Source organism: Heterocephalus glaber, unplaced genomic scaffold (genome assembly GCF_053883595.1).
Source record: "Heterocephalus glaber isolate CG9 unplaced genomic scaffold, H.glaber_assembly_v1.0 deba00000621, whole genome shotgun sequence".
Taxonomy (NCBI): Eukaryota; Metazoa; Chordata; class Mammalia; order Rodentia; family Bathyergidae; genus Heterocephalus; species Heterocephalus glaber.
Window position 1 is genome coordinate 26,136,364 of NW_028258153.1, and position 18,299 is coordinate 26,154,662.

Genomic DNA, 18,299 nt, shown 5'->3' on the forward strand with positions numbered 1-18,299 from the left:
GGAGGAGGAGAAGGAAGAGGAGCAACAGGAGAAGGAGAGGAGAAGGAGACAACTCACCTGCCTCTAGGTCCAGTGTGAGTGTATGGCAGCTTGGACTTGAGCACTCTAAGTAGATGCTCAAAGCTGAGTGGCTTGGTGGATGATTGATTTTTTTCGTTGGGTTTAATACTGTATTTTACCACTTTTCCCAGAAGAATTTCCAAGTGGGAAAACTTGTTAACCTTGAGCAAAAGCATTTTGTTTCTCATTACTGAAGTCTAGGGTTGATGAACTGAAACTAAAAAACCTACATAAATACCTAGGGGGTCTCAAACTAGCTATCCAGAAATGAGCTTAAAAGATGGAAAATTTGGTGTGGCAGAAGTAAAAGTACACACGTGTATGAAATATGAAGTGCTGGCTAGTGGTTGTGTTTACAAGTCAAGGTATTACCTGTAATCATTTGCAAAGTCAAGCCCTGCCATTAAGTCCACAGACCATAAAGCACAGGAAGATACAAAGGTTCATGGCTTGGATTATGAATGCCGTTCCAAAATGTGTTAAGTGTTTTTGTGAGAAAAATGTATGAAATTAGCTATTAAATACAGTAATTTGACCTAGGAATTTTTCACTTTCCTAAGCAGGCTGAAGAAAACTTACCTGAGATCTGTCTATTCGATAAAAGCGATCTGCAGAAGTTGCTAGGGGAAAAAAAAATGCACGTGGTGTTTAGAGTCCTCTGTGATCTGTCACAAGTTTACAGCCCCCCCTTCCACTATGCCAATAAAACCCACATATTCTGGTCATACAAGACAACCAGCTAGTTCCTGAATCTACTGAGAGAAACTTGGTACTTCCGTGCAGCTATCCTAATGTGTAGGAAGGCCACCACATCTGTTGACTGGATTTTACTAGGCTTTTAAGAACCAATTCAAATGCTTCCACCTCTGTGCTAATCCCCTCCCCCAGAACGTATTCCTCCTACTTCCATGCAAATTTATATTTTGTTTAAACTTCTTTCAGAGACTGTCTTCACAGAAAACGAGACAGAGCTCTGACTCATTAGAGAAGAGTCATTAAAGGACTGACTCTTTAAAAGACTGATTCTTTTTTTTTTTTTTTTTTACATCACCAGGAATTTTTAAGACCTAAACAGAATTGGCACTCAATATTTTATTAAGTTAAGAAAGGTATGGAAAAAACCTGTAGTTAAACCGACTTCCAGGGAAATGACTTTCATTTTGCAAAACAGCTCGAAGCTATAGGCCAGGGGCCAAATCTGGACTTAAAGGATCATTTCACTTTCATACTGCATCCCTAGATGCATGTCTGAGGGAATCCAAAATATAAAAGAAAAAAAATATTATATAAGCATTCCCTAAAAGAGATTAGAGTTGCATCTGTGGTTTGAAAATAAATTCTGAAGTACAAATTTTAGGTGTCCAGAAATTGTTATTATTTATAATATAAAAAAGAATTATGTTGCTCACAACTTAAATCGCACAGAGCCCAAATATAACAGGTAGAATTTTTATCAAAAAATAGCACAAGAGAGAAAAACTCAAAATGCAAATTATCCTTTAAAAATCATAAATGCTTAAAGAGTGGCTTTTCTCCAAAGAAAACCCAGCCAAGAAACAACATAGTGAGAGTCCTTGCTTCTTAAAACGTATGACTAAAGTAAAATCTGTCCCAGAAGGACTTTGTACTTTGTTCTTTTCAACCATGACTTTAGCCAAGATTTTGTGGATTAACCATTAAAAGGTATTTAGTGAAGCCTTCCATAGAGTTATGGTTTATATCCAGATGTTCTATGAGAACGTTATGCTCTCATAGGTGATGCCTTTGGAAGGTGATTGTTTTCTGAAGGCATAATAGCTGAAGTTAAGAGGTGGAGGCTGGTAGGAAGAGGAGGGTCTGGAGGCATGGCTTGGAAGGGTTATTGTCCTCTTAGGCGCCTGCCTTCAAGCCCTCTGCTTTCTGTCTATCAGTCCCCTCTGCCATGCCATTGTGCCTTGGAGCATGCTGACCATCCAAGGACTGAAACTTCTAAAATGTTGAGTTGAAATAAACTGTTTCTCTTTCTACTTGTGGGTGTCAGGGACTGTGTCTCCCAATGAGAAAGTGACTAAAACATAATGAAGGCCATTATCCATAGTAGTAGTTTTATCCAAGACCACATATAGAGGATAATAACATATAAATATTTTCATAATTTTCTTAAATAGATGATTTTCCTTTGTGCACTCAAGAATAAGAAATCATTGTGATCCTCTTTGCTGTGCAGGAAGGAAATCTTCAAAGCAGTTGCTGAGCCAATAATGAAAACTTGTATTCTGATATTTGTGGGATACAAAAATCTTTTATCATGGATATACAAGTGCTCATCTTTATAACCATCTGCAACTCACATGAGCTATGATACTTATGCCCACACATATCTCCTCTCAGATATACATACACATAAACAAAACAGCTCTACAATGAAAACCATGTTTGCACACAGACAACATAGAGATCGGGTGGAGTCGATACACTAGGTGGTATGTGAGCAAGAATGCATAGAGATGAGAATGTGCTATGGTATGGATACAGTAATTAGATAGAAAATCAGGAGTAGGCAGCATCCAGGAGTGTGAAGAGATGCTTGAGATGGCAAATGGACTCATTAAGCAATCATAAAATAACTAACTCATTATGTATGCAATACTTTATGTTCTGTAGAGCAGATTTGAATGCAACTGAAATTTTTTATCCTTTTTACAAAAATGTATACATTATACTGAAATGACAGTCTCACAAAAATAAAGTTCCATGACATGCAAATAACACAGGAATTAGTACCCATTTGTGCTTATAGACTTTCTCTACTTGCACTTGACAGATTGAGAAAAAGGAGAATGATGAAAGGAAAACATCAGTGTGAGCAGTTTGAATTGAGTTCAGGCAGAGTTAACCAACGTGCTTTGAGGGAAAGGACTTCAAGAACGGTAACTGCAACATCAGCAAGTCTACATGCCTTGAGATGCAAATTCTGATCAGGTGTTGTTACAGGAAGGCTTTGGGAATAGTAGACACACTCTACTGATCCATCCCATACCCCGATACTTCCCAGCCTTCCTCTTGGAAATACAGAAACACTCACCATCTAGGAAGCACCATCGGGGAGACAGCCTCTGAGCTGAGAGAGCCCTGGGGAAGGAGGTTTCATGGTCCTGGAAAGAGACAGGCACATGTTCTTGAGTCTCCATGTGAATGGCCCATGGGGTTTCCCTCCCTCCTGTCTTCCACACCGACTTCTAAGAGTAAGCATCTTTGCCTGAACAAAGAACTGGTGAAAAGACCACAGCACAATGCTCCTTCTCTTATTTGACCACAAGGCCACTTGATATAAGCAACATCATTCTTTGTGGTAGGCTTAGGCAAAAATAATTCTGTCCTCTCCAAAGCTAATCATATTATTTAGTCCAGAGATGAGCCTCCTTCTTTCTAACTTTATTTCTGTAGTGTTACTGAAAGCTATTCCTCAACTTTTAAACTCTCTTTGACTGCTTCCATCTCTCTAAAAGATAAATTACCTTTGACTTATCCTATTACATCTCCAGATAATTTCCTTAATCTCTCCTTCATTGTTCAGCCAAAGTCTTGGAGCATGCACTCATCTCCAGCTTCTAGGTACCCACTTCACAGCCTCTACTTCTAGAAAACTGGCTTCTACAAATCTTTCAAGAGATCACCAGAACAAGCTTCTTTCCCTGACTTCATCTTACTCTCACTCCCCAAATTTACATGGTGTCTTTGAAGTTTTTACTTCTTATAAGAATGAAGGCTATACAGGCATAAGAACAGATAAGGAACTAGCAGGCTGAAAATTTAAGGATTATATCCCTGTGGTTTCGAGGTTTCAAAAGCTGAAAACTTCTACTAAGTGAGCTCACCAATAATAACTGGTGGAGGAAAGTGCTTCTGAGTTTATGACACATGATCTGGAGGGTTTCAGACCTGCTCATAGTAAAACTAAAATAACCATAACCAACAGAAATAGTCTAAGAGAGGGTGTCCAGGTCTCTGGAGGAGGGTACTGGGAGCCTGAACCTTATCCAAGACTTCAGACATTGAGATATAAGGAAAATCCTGGAGAGCAGCTATGCTGCCAGCAAGATGGATGCAGGAGCAGCTGATCCTCAAGCCTATGCTCATCTCAGTAGTTCTCCAAGGGTGCATCCTGAACAGCAGCATCAACTAGGAACTTGTTGGAAATACAAGTTCCCAGGCTCAGCCTTAGGTCTACAGAAACCCTGGGATGGAGCCCACAAATCTGGTTTAACAAGCATTTCAGATGAATCTGATGGCTAAAAAACCATGGGCTTAAAATTATAAAGACAAAAGGAATATATCTTATTAGGAATATTGGGTATGACAAGTTTTTAATATAAATGGGTTCTGCGCATTAAACAACTGAGAGGAAAAACTGGCCTCACTCAGGCCTGACACCAAAATTTGTATTTATGGATATGTAATTGAGATAGCTAAGGATACAGAAGTAGATGTTCTTCTCTTTTGGCTGTGTCAAACTGCTGGTAGAGCTAATAAAATCTTGACATGTGCCTAATGTTTATGAGAATTCTGTTTAACATTTTGAGAATTCTGTTTTGACACATGTGATATCTTGTTTTAAGAGAATTTAAGGTTCTTAATGCAGTTTTATAAAATGTGTGAAGCTACTAACATCTCTGAGTTTGGTGAGAAATGTAATTATGGACCAGTAAATATGAAATTGATCTGAAATGTTTAGTGGCAAATGTTAAAGCTAAATAAAGATATTAAATAAATTTGTAAATAAAGATATTAAACAGTAACATAATTGTCTTTTCAAACAGTAAAGATGCTTAAATACCAAGGACACTTTCTGAATTTTGATGTGGAAAATCAGAAACACCATGAAGTCATACCCTAATTTCTCTAAGTAAAAATTAACTGAAATTATACACAAACATTTGATTTATCACTTTCAAAATGTAAGACTATATAATGTTATCACTAGGATATTCAAGTTAAATAAAATTGGATATTATTTAATCTAATTTAATAAAAAGTAGATTGATATACTGCCTCATCTACATGACTAGTATAATTCTGTATCTTTTTAGGTGCAGGTTCTGAATGACTGCTGAGTTTTATGCATGTGCCTGACTTCATTTATTTTGCTTATTTTGTTCACTTAATTATTCTATTTAATTCCAGATAAAAATTTTCTTTATCCATTCATGTTTCCTTTGGGTATTACTGCACTGAACATGAGTAATTTTAAGGTGGTCATGGATGTAGTCTATGGTTTAGAAAGACATTTTTCTTCTTTTTTTTTGGTACCGGGGATCGAACTTGGGTCCTTGCGCTTGTGTAGCAGGCAGTGAAACCACTGACCTAAATCCCCGGTCCGAGATTTTTCTTTAAGTGTCCTCTAAAAGTTTTTTCTTTAAGCATGGTTTCTTGACATTCATCTGTTTAGCAGAAAAGGATGGCCCGTGTCTGCATCCCACTATCGTACTATTCAACAGTTGCTCGTCAATTAGTGTTTTAAAATTAAGAATTAAGATCTTTTCTCCATTTACACTGGTTAGGAAGCAGAGAGTTTTAAGAAATCCTCAAAATGAAGATCAACTGAAAATAGGGGAATGGGGAAAAAAATAACCAAGATATATTGTGTACAGGTACAAATTCCCAATGATAAATGTGATCATATGGTATATCTAAAATGTACCAATAAACTTAATAAATAAAAAGATAATGTATTAAATATAGCAAGTAACATTCCAAGAAATCTAGGGCTATTAGAATCAAAGAATTACTCAAAATTCCAATAGTATTTATATGCTGATACACAAAGTATTTGATACAATACAGCTCCATGTCCTTCAAGAGATTTTGTCTGAAGAGAATGGTATCACTTTACTTGAAGAAAACACATTGGTTGCCATACAGATCTTCCAAATACTTTCATGGGTCTTTGAATAGGTTTAACAGTCCTTGAATCCTGAAATTTTATGCTAAATAGTTGTCTATATGTACATGCATTTTCCAGGAACCCTGCTTTCTGTAGATTATTCAAGTGATCTGAAAGTCACAATAAAAGGTTAAAAAGCTACTAATTTAAATAATCCAAAGTTTAGGTCAAAAGAAATTCAACAAAATAAGAAAATTAAGATCAGTAAAATGCCTTAACAATATCTGAGGACTCACAAGAATAGGAATCACTGTTTCAAAGCAGCTGGTGATTGCAATACCAGATAGAAGCTTTTGGGCTTGTGCCATTCTTTTGGAAATGGGGCAAGTGAGTCAATTTCTGCATTATAAGGACTTAATAAACTTTTTGTTTATTTCCATCTAGATCCCTCCCAAACAATTGTTTTCAGAACCTTATGTTCCACTTATGTTCATTTTCTTTAACAGACAAAAGAAGGTATTCTTGTTGATCACTAGATGTTCTTACTACTTGAAATTATACAGCATTTCATTAATTAAAAGTGCCAAAATATAATTTAAAAAGTCAATTTTACTGAAAATAAAACTGGATTCCTTTCTGGTCAACTGAAGATTAAACTTTAATTTTGGAGGTTGTTAGAGAAGCACAAGTAGAGATTTAACTTCTCTGAAATACTACCCTGAAATAGGTTTGTGTCCTTTCCCCCTTTCTTGAAGCTCTTTCTATCCTGTTTGTTCAGAAAACATGAGCTCCTAGGAGGACAGATATTAACATAATGAGGTCTTATGTTAAAATTTATTTGAATTCCAAAGAAAAATGTAATATCTGGGTAGATTCATAATGCAATTAAATTGCTTATTTAAAAATTTTACATATGTAAAAGGTTACATAAAGCCATTGAAGTCTCAATAAAATTTTGTCCTTGGATCTAATTTATACTCACATATGCAGATGAAAATACCTCACCTGTGTTGGGACAACAAAAAGTTGGAGATTTTCATGAAATCAGTGTGAAAATGATGTTCCAGCGTAGTAAATTGACAAAATGTAAAACATACCCACAAAATACACTAATCAATCTATATGACAAAATGAAACAATAAGGAAATCCAGCGACTCTACACATCTGTGTGCCAGGTCTAAATGACCGGAAGGAGAAGAGGAAAGGAGGAGCAAGAAGCAAGAGGTGGAGCATCTGGTGGTGGCTGAAGTGGTTGTTGTTATGATTATTGGATTTCATTTGAGTTGAAAAAACTGAGAAAAACTTAGAGTGAAGAAGTCTGCTTTGGAAAACTAAAATTTTTGTAGGATGGGATCAACATCATCATACAGAATTAGGGTGACAAAAAATATTTCCATTTTGGGGGTGTTGAAATATCCTAAGGAAGACAGACTCATCAATAAGGGAGAGATTTTATATGATCCAGCCTCAATTAAGGAGCAAGGCCAGAAGCAATGAAATATAATCTCTAAGAGAACCAGCTTGGATGGTCATGACAATCTTATCCCATTTCACCAGCAGTAGCTGTGAGGATTCAGGGAAGTTTCTTGTCTAATCTCACACTCTGAAAGCTTCATTTGTAAAATGCCTGTAACACTATCTACTGTGAAGGGTTCTTTTGAGAGATAAATAAAATGGCATCTAAAATGCTTAATTTATCGGCTTTTACTTGCAAATATAGATATTCTAGACAAGTAATGATGGGGTAGCTGAAATGAAATTATGTTACCTAAAACAATCTGACTCTTAGTCACATGAGCAGCTCATGGGACACAGGCCACATTCCAGACCAGATCCTAGTTTAGATGGTGCACCCGGCACAGCAGTTTTATCCACAACCACACTGGACTCAGATTCTGGGTTTCAGAGAAAAGAAAAAAAAAAAAAAAAAAAAAAGGCCAAATTTGTATGAGTGGACACAAAAAAAGAATGACATTAAACAAAGGCTGAAATCATGACATTTTTCAGTTTGGTGCTTCTAGGGCTTGTCTTAATCAGCAACCCAATGGTTCTTTTCACAATATTAGAAGATATATAATTGTCATCAATTCAGAGTATTGTCTTCAAGGCTGAATATCTTCTAACATCAACAGTAGTATTTTTCAGAACAGTTTCTTTTCCTGCTCTCTCTAGTCCCCATTCAATAGTAATTGTGCTTACTTGGTATTTTCTTAGTTTCACCAAAATTAACTTTTTCACATGCTGATCTACCTGTTCAGTTATAAATTCTACAAAGCAATAAACTTTTGATTCCTGTGTTATAACTGTGATCCTTTTCTCCAATGCATGTAATGAAGCTTAGAGCATGTGGTTTAACGATTACAAAGAATGAAGCTTGGAAGTTGGTGGTCCCTGCACCAAGAACCAGCCCGCTGTTCTCTACTGTCCTTTCTGGAACCAGTTTGGGAGTTACTGGATGCCTAATTTACCAAATTCCAACTCCTTTTCTCAAGGGATGGCTGTTTTAATTATGGCTTTATTTTATTTCTGGCTATTGTTAAAGGTCACTCATTTGGAGGGAAGGATTTTGAGTTAGCTGCCAAAAGAATCAGAGTCTGAAAATGAAGACACCAGAAGAGAACAGAGACACTAATTATTTCAAAGCACAAGGACAGTTCAGTTCACATCCAAGAAAGCCTTTTCCTATTGAAATCTGAAGCTATGACCTCTGGCCTGGGGGAACATATTCCAAGCAGATGGTTCCCACGTGCCAACAGGTACCACCCTGAATCTTCCAGGCCAGTTACGCAGAGGCCAGCTGCCATGATGTCAAGTAAAGCAATAGCTGTTGACTTGATCTTCTTCGCTTCTTCCTTCTCCTCTTATCTTCCATCTACAGCTTCTACCATGACTGATATCCATTGTTTGGCATTGAAAAATATGAAATAACCTAGAAAAATAATCACAGTGACTGGTGTAAATTTTCTCCCTGTTCCTCCTTTTACAGCATGCTCATTTTTCTCTTGGAGGATGCTGCATAAACATGGCTCTCCTGGTTCCATCGTGGTTATACACTAAATAAAATTTAGTCTATTTTTTTACATTATTTCATCTAATAAACACTTTATTTTGGGGAAAATTTTCTTTAGTAATATATGTTACTATCAGAATTCGCAATTTGAATATTTAAGTCTCACCATACCATCTCACCTACATTTAGGGTTCTAGACAAATTTCTAGACTCAGCTCAAGCAAAAGTAGGAAGAAAGCAAAAGCTAAACCAATCTGATGGCTGTGAAGACTTTTCTACTGTAGTGTCGGGAGCAATGCTACATAATTTTAGGGTAAAATCATTTGGTTAGCCTAGTTCTCCTGCCTACAGCCCAGCTATGGAATTCCTAGACATAACTCCATTTTGGCCTCTGCTCACAACTGAGACCTCAATGATCCAGTGACGCTGTGATTCTCCAGGACAAGAAACATCCTGGGAGCTGAAAACATCCTGGGAGGAACACACATCTACTCAGTTCCTCCTTGTTCTTGGATTGTTACATCTTGTTTAGGAGGATGTACTGAACTCTCTGCAAGTCATGTGTTACATTTGTTTCTCCCCACACACTGAATAAAAGGTGTGGTAAACTGGGAGCTTTCGTCTTTGCCGCCCAGAGCAGCACTGATCAGACCCAAAGCTCAGCTTCTTCTCAGTGTCATTTTTCTACCTTTCCTGCAATTCGCCTTGTGCTGCCTTGGCTCACAGGAGACTAGGACTTACTGCAGAGGTTCTAGTAATGTCCCCTTTCCCTGTTCCCTACACTGTAGTATTCAAGGACATTCCATATTTCAACTTTCACTAGCTACCAAACTAATCTTCCTGTTTCTTATGAGACAGTTCATTCCCAGTAACTATGTTTCTTCACCTTCAAATTCTGCAACCATGCTGTCTACTCACCTCCTACCCTCATGTACTATGCTGATTGAGAATCCCAAAGAAATACAGTAATCTATGGGAACAGTAGGGAACCATGCCCAGAGAACTGAAATTAAATGTATTGAAAAAATTCTAATTTTGGGATTTAGATAAGTGTGTTACATGTGCTATGATCACAACTCTAATCTCTTTACAAACACGGCCAATCTTAAAAGGTATTTAGCATGAGACATGGTTATAATCACTGTTACAATTTTACTTTAAAGTCTGCATTTTGATGTTTATTGCAATATTTTGTAAAAAAAAAAAAAAACCAATGTCAAAATATGTGTATAATCTAATTGCCTATCCCGAGAAATACGGTAAAATGTAATCACGAAATTAAATGGCAGTCTTTAAACGATTGAGTTAATTTCACTTTTTAGTAAAGCATAATGTCCATGGTATATTACTGTAATATATATGTATACACTCAAGTATATAAAAATATAGATTTTATTTTTTAAAAACTTCATATGTGTATTCATGTGTGTGTGTGTGTGTGTGTGTGTGTAGAAAGGTACGAAAGGTGCCACCTCAAGGTCTATATAGGATGAGAAATTAAAAACCAAGAAGCTAGCATTTGTACAATTTGAAAACTAAGGCAAGCTAAGATATAAAACCTGGCAGACTTCACAGGACATATCACTTAAGAAAGCTAAAATAAATCTCATTGATATCAAAAGCACATTGAATGAGCTGAAAATGGAGCAGAAATGAGAGAAGTGGACTGTAATGAAGGAACTGACTATTGAAAACCATGGTCCTGAACTTTTTTTATATTGGATGTTCTTAACTAATGATGACCACATTAGGGGCCTACACTTGGTATACAGTATCCAAGTAATTTCTGCATCCTGTCTAGCTATACTCATTTCTCTTCTATTAAAAAAAGAGAGAGAGAAGCACCATGTAAGTGAGTGGGTGATGTTAGTGGAGAGGTAATACTGAATTGCTGCAATTTTTGTCTAAAACAACCCTCCACTATTAGCCCACTGTGGGTGGTTCACCTCCATCCGGTAAATTTCACTGTGACCTCACTGACAGGTAGAGTAGGTGGTCCTGGCATTAAGGAACCCTTGATTTAGGAGCATCCTGCAAGAGGGTAATCAGTAATGCAATATGGATCATAAATGAGACCTGAGAGACAAAAAAAGAAGCAAGAGAAACAAAAACACAAAAGCTCTTCCCAGGGGATGAGCATCACTTCCCAGGGCAGATTTAATTTACAGAAGGTTGAGTTCTGCAGTGTTTTCATCACTAAATGAGAACACAAATGAAAGGTCAAAAATATGCTGAATTTGTGAATTCTGTACATTAAAATAAATGTACAGTGACCTATATTCTGATAGAGCCAAAATTACAAGCTTAAAAGCATCTGGCTGTAGATAAGAAATGTGATTGTGTGGATGCAGTGATATTACAGAAGATGCTCACATAATTATCTGAGCGATGCCTCTAACCATCACATCCACAGCTTTCAGTAATTTAGGGCCTCCAGTCCCTCAGTCCTTCCAAATTGCATAATCAAATCAAAGATTCATCAAAGGGATAAGAGACTTGACTTCTTCATCTTTTTCCTTTTCTTCATGTAAATGGTCTGATTTTCATGACTGCAAATGACATTGCTCTATAATGTAGGTCAAATGACAGAACCTTAGATCTGCCATGCTCCTATTCTAAATATAGTAATCTTCTACAATTAATGTTCTTTAAATGTGTGATATTAACAAAAACTGGTCATTTCAAAACTCCCTGATATGTGAATTTTCGCATTTGATGTATGCTAATGGAAAATCTCTTTCTCACACTAAAAATATGGCTATGTGCACAAAAGCAAATCTGATATTTTTAATATATAGGCACTGTATAGTTATACATATATATGCAAACCTGATAGTTCTTATGTCTATGTATGCTAGTTCACACATATATTGTATATTTCTCATGTGTATGAATATATATAGTTCTCATATATATTTTTTTCTAAAAGCCATTGGCAAGAATTATAAATAAGGCAATCATTCTGAACCACTATTTGGCATGTATATGGTGAATTTGTCTTTAATTTACATTGAATTACTCATGGCTGATGCACACATAATTTGATGAAGGCACAGCAACCTCATAACATACTCTAGTAGGTTATCCAATTAAGCAATATTCACCTAGCATTTAACTATTCCTTCAATGTGAACTTCTTTTTCTTTCATAAAATTTGGAAAATATATAAGCAAAGGCAAAATGAAGCTATTTGGGCTGGGTATCTCTGCATAATTTAGTAACATCCACTTACCTTTTAAATTCCTCTCTTGATTATCCATCCAAATTTCTCATCTGTCTACCTCAACATCTCTGACACCTACCAATGTATTCATTCATTTTTTTTATCACTAAGTTGCTAACAAATATGTGCTCATGTGTCTCTCTCCAACCACAGCCCCAAATAATACCATCTTTATTGTGATTTCTAAACCCTTTCGCTTCAAACCTATGTTACTATGCACAACTCTACAGTAGTAAGAGACAGACATGGGACAGCCACTCTTAGAGCCAGCTCTGAAAGATAAAGAAATGGCAATGGTGGTAGAAGATGGAAATGGGAGACATTCTGAGAAAAGTTCTTTTAAGAGTTCTTTTAGTGGGGAAAGTCCTCCATTAACAACAACTCTGTGTGTACTCTCTGCGTGCACCTGTGTGCATGTGTCCACATTCATGTACATTAATAGTATAATTAAAAGGAGTTGTCTTTACTTGAAACTCTCGAAAGACTTGGCCTTGCAAAGCTCTTACTTTGTCCTCATTTGACCTCTGCTAACTTCAAACCAATCCAAAGGAAAAATATTATCCAAGTTCCTGTTTGGCCCCCTGCTTTTCTCTAGGCTGAAGTAATTTCCAGGAATACTCATTCAAACTAGTTTTACCTTATCAATTGAAGGATTATTCTATAACCCAAAAAGCAAATGAAGAGGAGAGAGATGAATAAGGACAAACAGCATCAAGAGAAGAGAAGCAAATCCACTATTTGTAGGAAAATGCTATTTGCCTAGAACTAAACAGTGTTAATGGAATACAACACAGAGTACTCACTCTTTCATCTTTGCCATTATGGTTCAGATCTAGAATTTCTTCTGTGTGTTCAGAGTGTGGCTTTTGGAAGGTCACTGGATTATGGGGGTGCTGTACTCATCAGTAGATTGATCCAGGGATGAGTTCAGAGCTAAATGTACTGTTAAGAGGTGGGGGCTGATTGGAGGTGGATCACTAGGGATATGGCCTGGAAGGGTATATTTTCCTCCCTGGCCCCTCCCTTCTCTCTTTGTTTCCTGGATGCCACAAAGTGGGCAGCTTTCCCCCACAGCAAGTCCTTTTACCATGCTGTTACTGCAATTGAGACTTCTAACCATGGACTGAAACTTTGGAAAATATAAGCCAAAATAAACCACTTTTACTTTATTATGAGTGTCAGGTATTGTGTGTCAGCAACAAGAAAAGTGACTAAGACATGAACAAATGGAGAAACTTAAGGTGTCTACAAAAAACCCCCACAAAACACTAATTGCTCCTGGCTCTCTTTTTCTACCCTATCACAACCACAGATGCTTCTTTCTGTTTTCCTTCACTACTCTTCCTCTTCCCTCTTCTTCCATTTTCTTCTTATAGGGCTGTGGTGACAAACCTATGGTACACGTATCATTTGTTTTTCTTTTAAGACAAAAGATACTCATGTATGAGTTTTTTTTACAAACTAAAACCTTGGCATTCAGGTTTAATTGCAGCGTCAACACTTTGTGATGAATAAGTGAGTTAGGGTTTGCAATTTGTGCACTCATCTATAAAAGGTTTGCCATCACTGATCTGGGGCTTATGTTTGTCTATGGAGTACAGTTTTATATTGAACACTATCAGAGTGACTCAGTGTTTCTCCAGCAATATAATTGACATTCGGGTTGACAACAACAACTCTTTGTTGTGGGTCCACCCTACACATGGAATGATATACAGCAGCATCATTGGCATCTGGTCCAGATTCCAAGAAGTGTCTCCAGACATTGCCAAACGTTCCCTATAGGGAGCAAACACACTGGAATGGTTGAATTTGTCTCTATTCCCTAAGTAATGTATGTCTTGAGGTTAAGAAGATAGATGATTTCTAGAGAGAGAGCGGAGTAAGAATTCTCTCATGGTAGATGTCTCAGGAAGCATTTTTATCAAATAGGTGCAATCAATTCTATTATGAATTCCAATTTTTGGCAACCTCAAGAATACCCTAAATCTTTACACAATATATTTTTCTTGATATTATATTGGTTATAGATTGCATAGATGATATTGAGATGGAGGGGCCTTTGTATTTTGACCTAAGAAATGGTATAGGAAGAAACTGTCAGCAGGCCTCAAATACCCTACACATTCTTGCTATAACACATACTGCATTATTAGGCTAATCCCAAGTGTCATCTTTGAGCCTCAGTGCTTTGTTAGCAGCTCACTATTAATTTGGAAAAAAAAAAAAACTAAAACAAGGAAATGTGTAACTGGTGAGCGACTGCCATGTTGCCCACTAATAAGGTGTCTTGGGCACGTGCATACCGATATAATTGCTGTTTTTCTCTTGAGTTTTTCCTAGTCTTAGAAAACAGTCCGCTAAAATTCCAGGTGCAGATTACTGACCTGACAAGAATTTCTCAGATTTTTAAATATACTGGTACTTATTCATGCTTTACACAGTTAATTCTCCAAGAATTTTTAATATTATCTCATGCATAAATTCGTTAATAAACATAAAAGGCATTTTTGTCCTTGCTTCTTAAAGGTGTTTCTTCTACATTGCCTCTAACCTACCCTAAGACTGTTAGAGTCTGGCACTAACAGGTTCTACATTAAAAAACAAAAAATATGGTGTAAAGTTTCTTGCCAGTTGGTCTAACTACTCTTTATGTAAAAATTAATGGCACCGTGTATTTGCATCTGCATCTTTAGAAAAAAATTCTAGAAAACATTCCCATCAGGTCAGCCGCTCCACAGCATTTGGTACAAATATTGCTCCTTGTTTTATCAGGAATTTTACTCTTGCTGGCAGGATGCCACCTTCTCTTTGGTCTCTGACTTTGCCACTGCTTGTCTTACCTTCCTTGGGTCTTGACCTCCTGAACCTATACTCTTCATGACTGCTGAATATGTACAGATACGATAACACTGTTCTTCCTCTTCATCTACACTCTCTCTCTCAAGTCATCGCTTCTAGGCTCTTCCTTCTGAGCACTATCCATTTGCTCATGACTCTCACGTTTCTATCTCTGGACCTGAGCTTTAATATCTTTTCCCGGAGCTTTAATATTCATGTATCCAACTTTCTACTCACCAGCCCCTTGGATCTAAAAGGTGTATCAAAATTAGTGTGGCTGAGAACAGAAGTCTTTATTCACCATTTCTCTGACTCATTCCTCCCTTAGGATCTCAATCAAATGTGAAAGCTTCCCTCCCCCAGCTCCTTGCCTCCACCATCTCTCCTTTGTTGCACTCAGAAAGCTCCTCAACATGCTGTCCCTGAACTTCGGCCATGTTAATTCTAACATAATCTCTCTTCTGGTTAAACTTCCTGTCTAAGGAGCAAATCCTGGGCTTCTTGATGCTTTGGCATCTCTTGATACAGAAACGTCCTGCTTTCAAGAGCTCTACTTCCCCCTCTCATCATCGTGTGGAGGGTGGAGAGAGTGACATTTCTGGTACTCCTCCTTGATCACTACTTCAGTTATCCTTCGTGCTTAGTGCACAGAGCTTTTTAATGTGACATTCACAACACAGCAGTCTTGTCACTAGGGTTTGACTTGACTGCAAGAAAAAAAAAATGAAGCAAGATAGTGATATAGTCAGAAAAATATCATTAATTCTTCTGCATGTTTATATTACCAAACAATAAATGAAACAAATGTTCGTGTCACATTCTAGAGTCTCATTCATCTCCCAATCTCAGTGGGTATTTATGAACGTGGCAATAAAAATACAGTAAAAGCATCCAGGATTAAAATTCAAACACCAAAACAACATTATAGCAGACAGTAAATGAATGTATGAGCATCACAAAAATAGTTAGGGCAAATGCTTAAAATACTGTGGTGGAGCTGTAAATGTTCAAAATGTACACGAATAGAAAGTACAAACCTTTAAAAAAAAAACCATAAAATCTTATAAGTGGCAGTGCCACATGTTAGATAGCAGTTCCAGCCGTAAAAAGCATTATGCCTTTTAAAAAGCAATTACACCTACACAATGGCTCTAGGTAAATATACTAATAAATAATCCAAGGAATGATGTGTTCTATCTGAAGAATAAGGTATAAATTTGCCTTTTAATGGTTGATGAAGTAAACTCTCCAGAAGTTTTTTTTAATCAAAATAAAATTACACTAAGTTATTTCGCATTCTTTCAAAACCATCCAAATGAAAAAAAAAAGCATTCTAGAACTGTGGGATATACTGTTTAAGAAGTAAACACACACAAATGTGAGAAGGCCAAGGTCATTTCTGTCATTGAGCCTCCATTTAAATGAGCTATGGTGGATGAGGGTACAGGGTGTCTATTGGCAAGGAATGAATTTGGATGAGGGTAGAGGGTGTCTAATGGCAGGGAATGAATCTACCTGGATAGCTACATAAAATTTCCCTTCTTTAAACTGTTGCTGTTGTTGCTGTTTTTAAAGAAGAAAGATAAAGTAGAAATTTCAGGTATCAGAAAAACAGATACCAAAACCCAAAGTGAGGAGCTAAACCAGGACATAAAGGTTCATTGATAAAGACAGTCACATGCCACATAATGATAATCAACAAGGGCCAACGTATAAGAGAGTGGTCCCAAGGACTGTGTCTCCTAGTGATACTAACATCATAGCCCTTTTAGTCTGTGTAAGTACACTCTACGACGTTCACACCACAACTAAATTGCCTAATGATGTATATCTCAGAATACATCCTGGTTGGTAAGTGACCTGTAATTGTATGGAAATTGCTCTCCCATACAAAGGTATAAAATGACCAAGAAAGATTTTTTTGTAGAAATTGTTGGCACGCGGCTTTTCTAAAAGGGAAGGATCAGCGGCCACTCAGAGAAAAGGACTTGCATGTAGAGGTCCTTTGCTCTTTGGGGTGACACTGTGCACTGTGTCTGGATCGTGCCTGAGGAATCTAATGCATAAGAGGCTGGCTTTAGGGTCTGTCCAGCACAGGAGGGACAGGGAAGCTGGGGTTAAATTGCATTTCAAAGTTGGTTTGGGCAAAAGACAATTGGATTTTCTGAAAGATTTGATGTGGGTCAGATAAAAGAGAGAGGCAGACTGGGTTTATTAGCCCCCACCCAAAAGGCCAGCCAGGGCCAATCTGATTGCATGTTAAAACTTTTGCTGACTATGGAAAACAGAGAATTCTCTCCTGGATAAGAAGAGAAGTCATCTTGGACCATGAAAACATCTAGTCCAGAGGTGAAATTGACAGAAAAAGGAAACAAAGCCAAAAGATCAGCAGAAAAATGGAGCATGAACCATGATTACATGGTACATGAAATCCACTCTTGATCTGCACTTTCTGTGTATGGGCCCCGAGAAATCATTTCTCTGCTAAGCTAGCTTGAGTGGAGCTTTCTGGTATTTGTCGCTGAAATAACTTTTTCATATGATCTGAGGGAAAATTTGTAGTTCAAATTTGTGCTAGATTAAGATGGCCCAAGAAAAGGAAAAAGAATAAGAGTAACAAATATTATTTCTCCCAGATCATTTGAAAAGGATTATAAAATGAAGTGCTTTCAGTGACAAACACCAGAAAACTTCACAACTTTACTAGGTTCTTAGAGTAAAGCCATTCCTAGAGAAGATACAGACTCTAAATAAAAATGAGACATAAATGGAAAGATGGAGTTCTCTTGGCTGGAAGGTAAGAAAGAAGGAGAGTCAATTATATGTTACCTGGTAATGAACTCTCTGGGAACCAGAAGAAACTGACTGCAAGTCCTAATAAAAAAATGAAAAAAAAATCCAAACCTTAAAATTAGTTTGAACAAACTGCCCAACAATTTAATGAACGGATTTAATGTCACTGTGCTCATCTCCAAAGTGCCTAAGCCACCCAAATTTATCAAGGTTAAACAAGGAATGTAATACAATAAATAATAAAAATATATCAAGTTGAATCGAAGAGAGACTAGAGGTAAGTGAGGTATTAGAATTTCAAGGGTAGAGTAGGCCAAAGGCAAAGGGCAGATAATTTTGTTATAATAAATGAGGACCATATATAATTTGTATCTCTCTTTTTTTTTTTGGCTTATAAAGAAGTCTTCTGAAATCCCTTTAAAACTCTGGGGAAAGCTTCTTTATTTGTCATGGTATTTCTCTTTATACTGATAAGTTGCTTGGCACACTTGGATTTCCATAAACCTCA

At 37.0% G+C, this 18,299-nt stretch overlaps 1 protein-coding gene across 19 annotated transcripts in view; it reads right to left on the reverse strand.

Annotated features, from left to right (window-relative positions):
- Positions 1–18,299, reverse strand: part of Dgki (diacylglycerol kinase iota) — a 460,530-nt gene that overhangs the window by 66,550 nt on the left and 375,681 nt on the right. For 16 of the 19 annotated variants that reach the window (XR_015449206.1, XR_015449208.1, XR_015449209.1 and 13 more), the window contains 3 exons: positions 17,828–17,872; positions 3,125–3,194; positions 640–680 (listed from right to left, as the gene is read on the reverse strand). Coding sequence is in view for 14 of the 19 variants with exons in the window: in XM_087206300.1 (XP_087062426.1) it covers positions 640–680; positions 3,125–3,194; positions 17,828–17,872 (156 nt within the window). In the remaining 5 variants the exon portion in view is untranslated. Of the gene's footprint in view, positions 1–57; positions 222–639; positions 681–3,124; positions 3,195–17,827; positions 17,873–18,299 lie in introns of all 19 variants that reach the window. The other 3 variants (XR_015449207.1, XM_087206302.1, XR_015449210.1) reach the window with 2 other exon arrangements.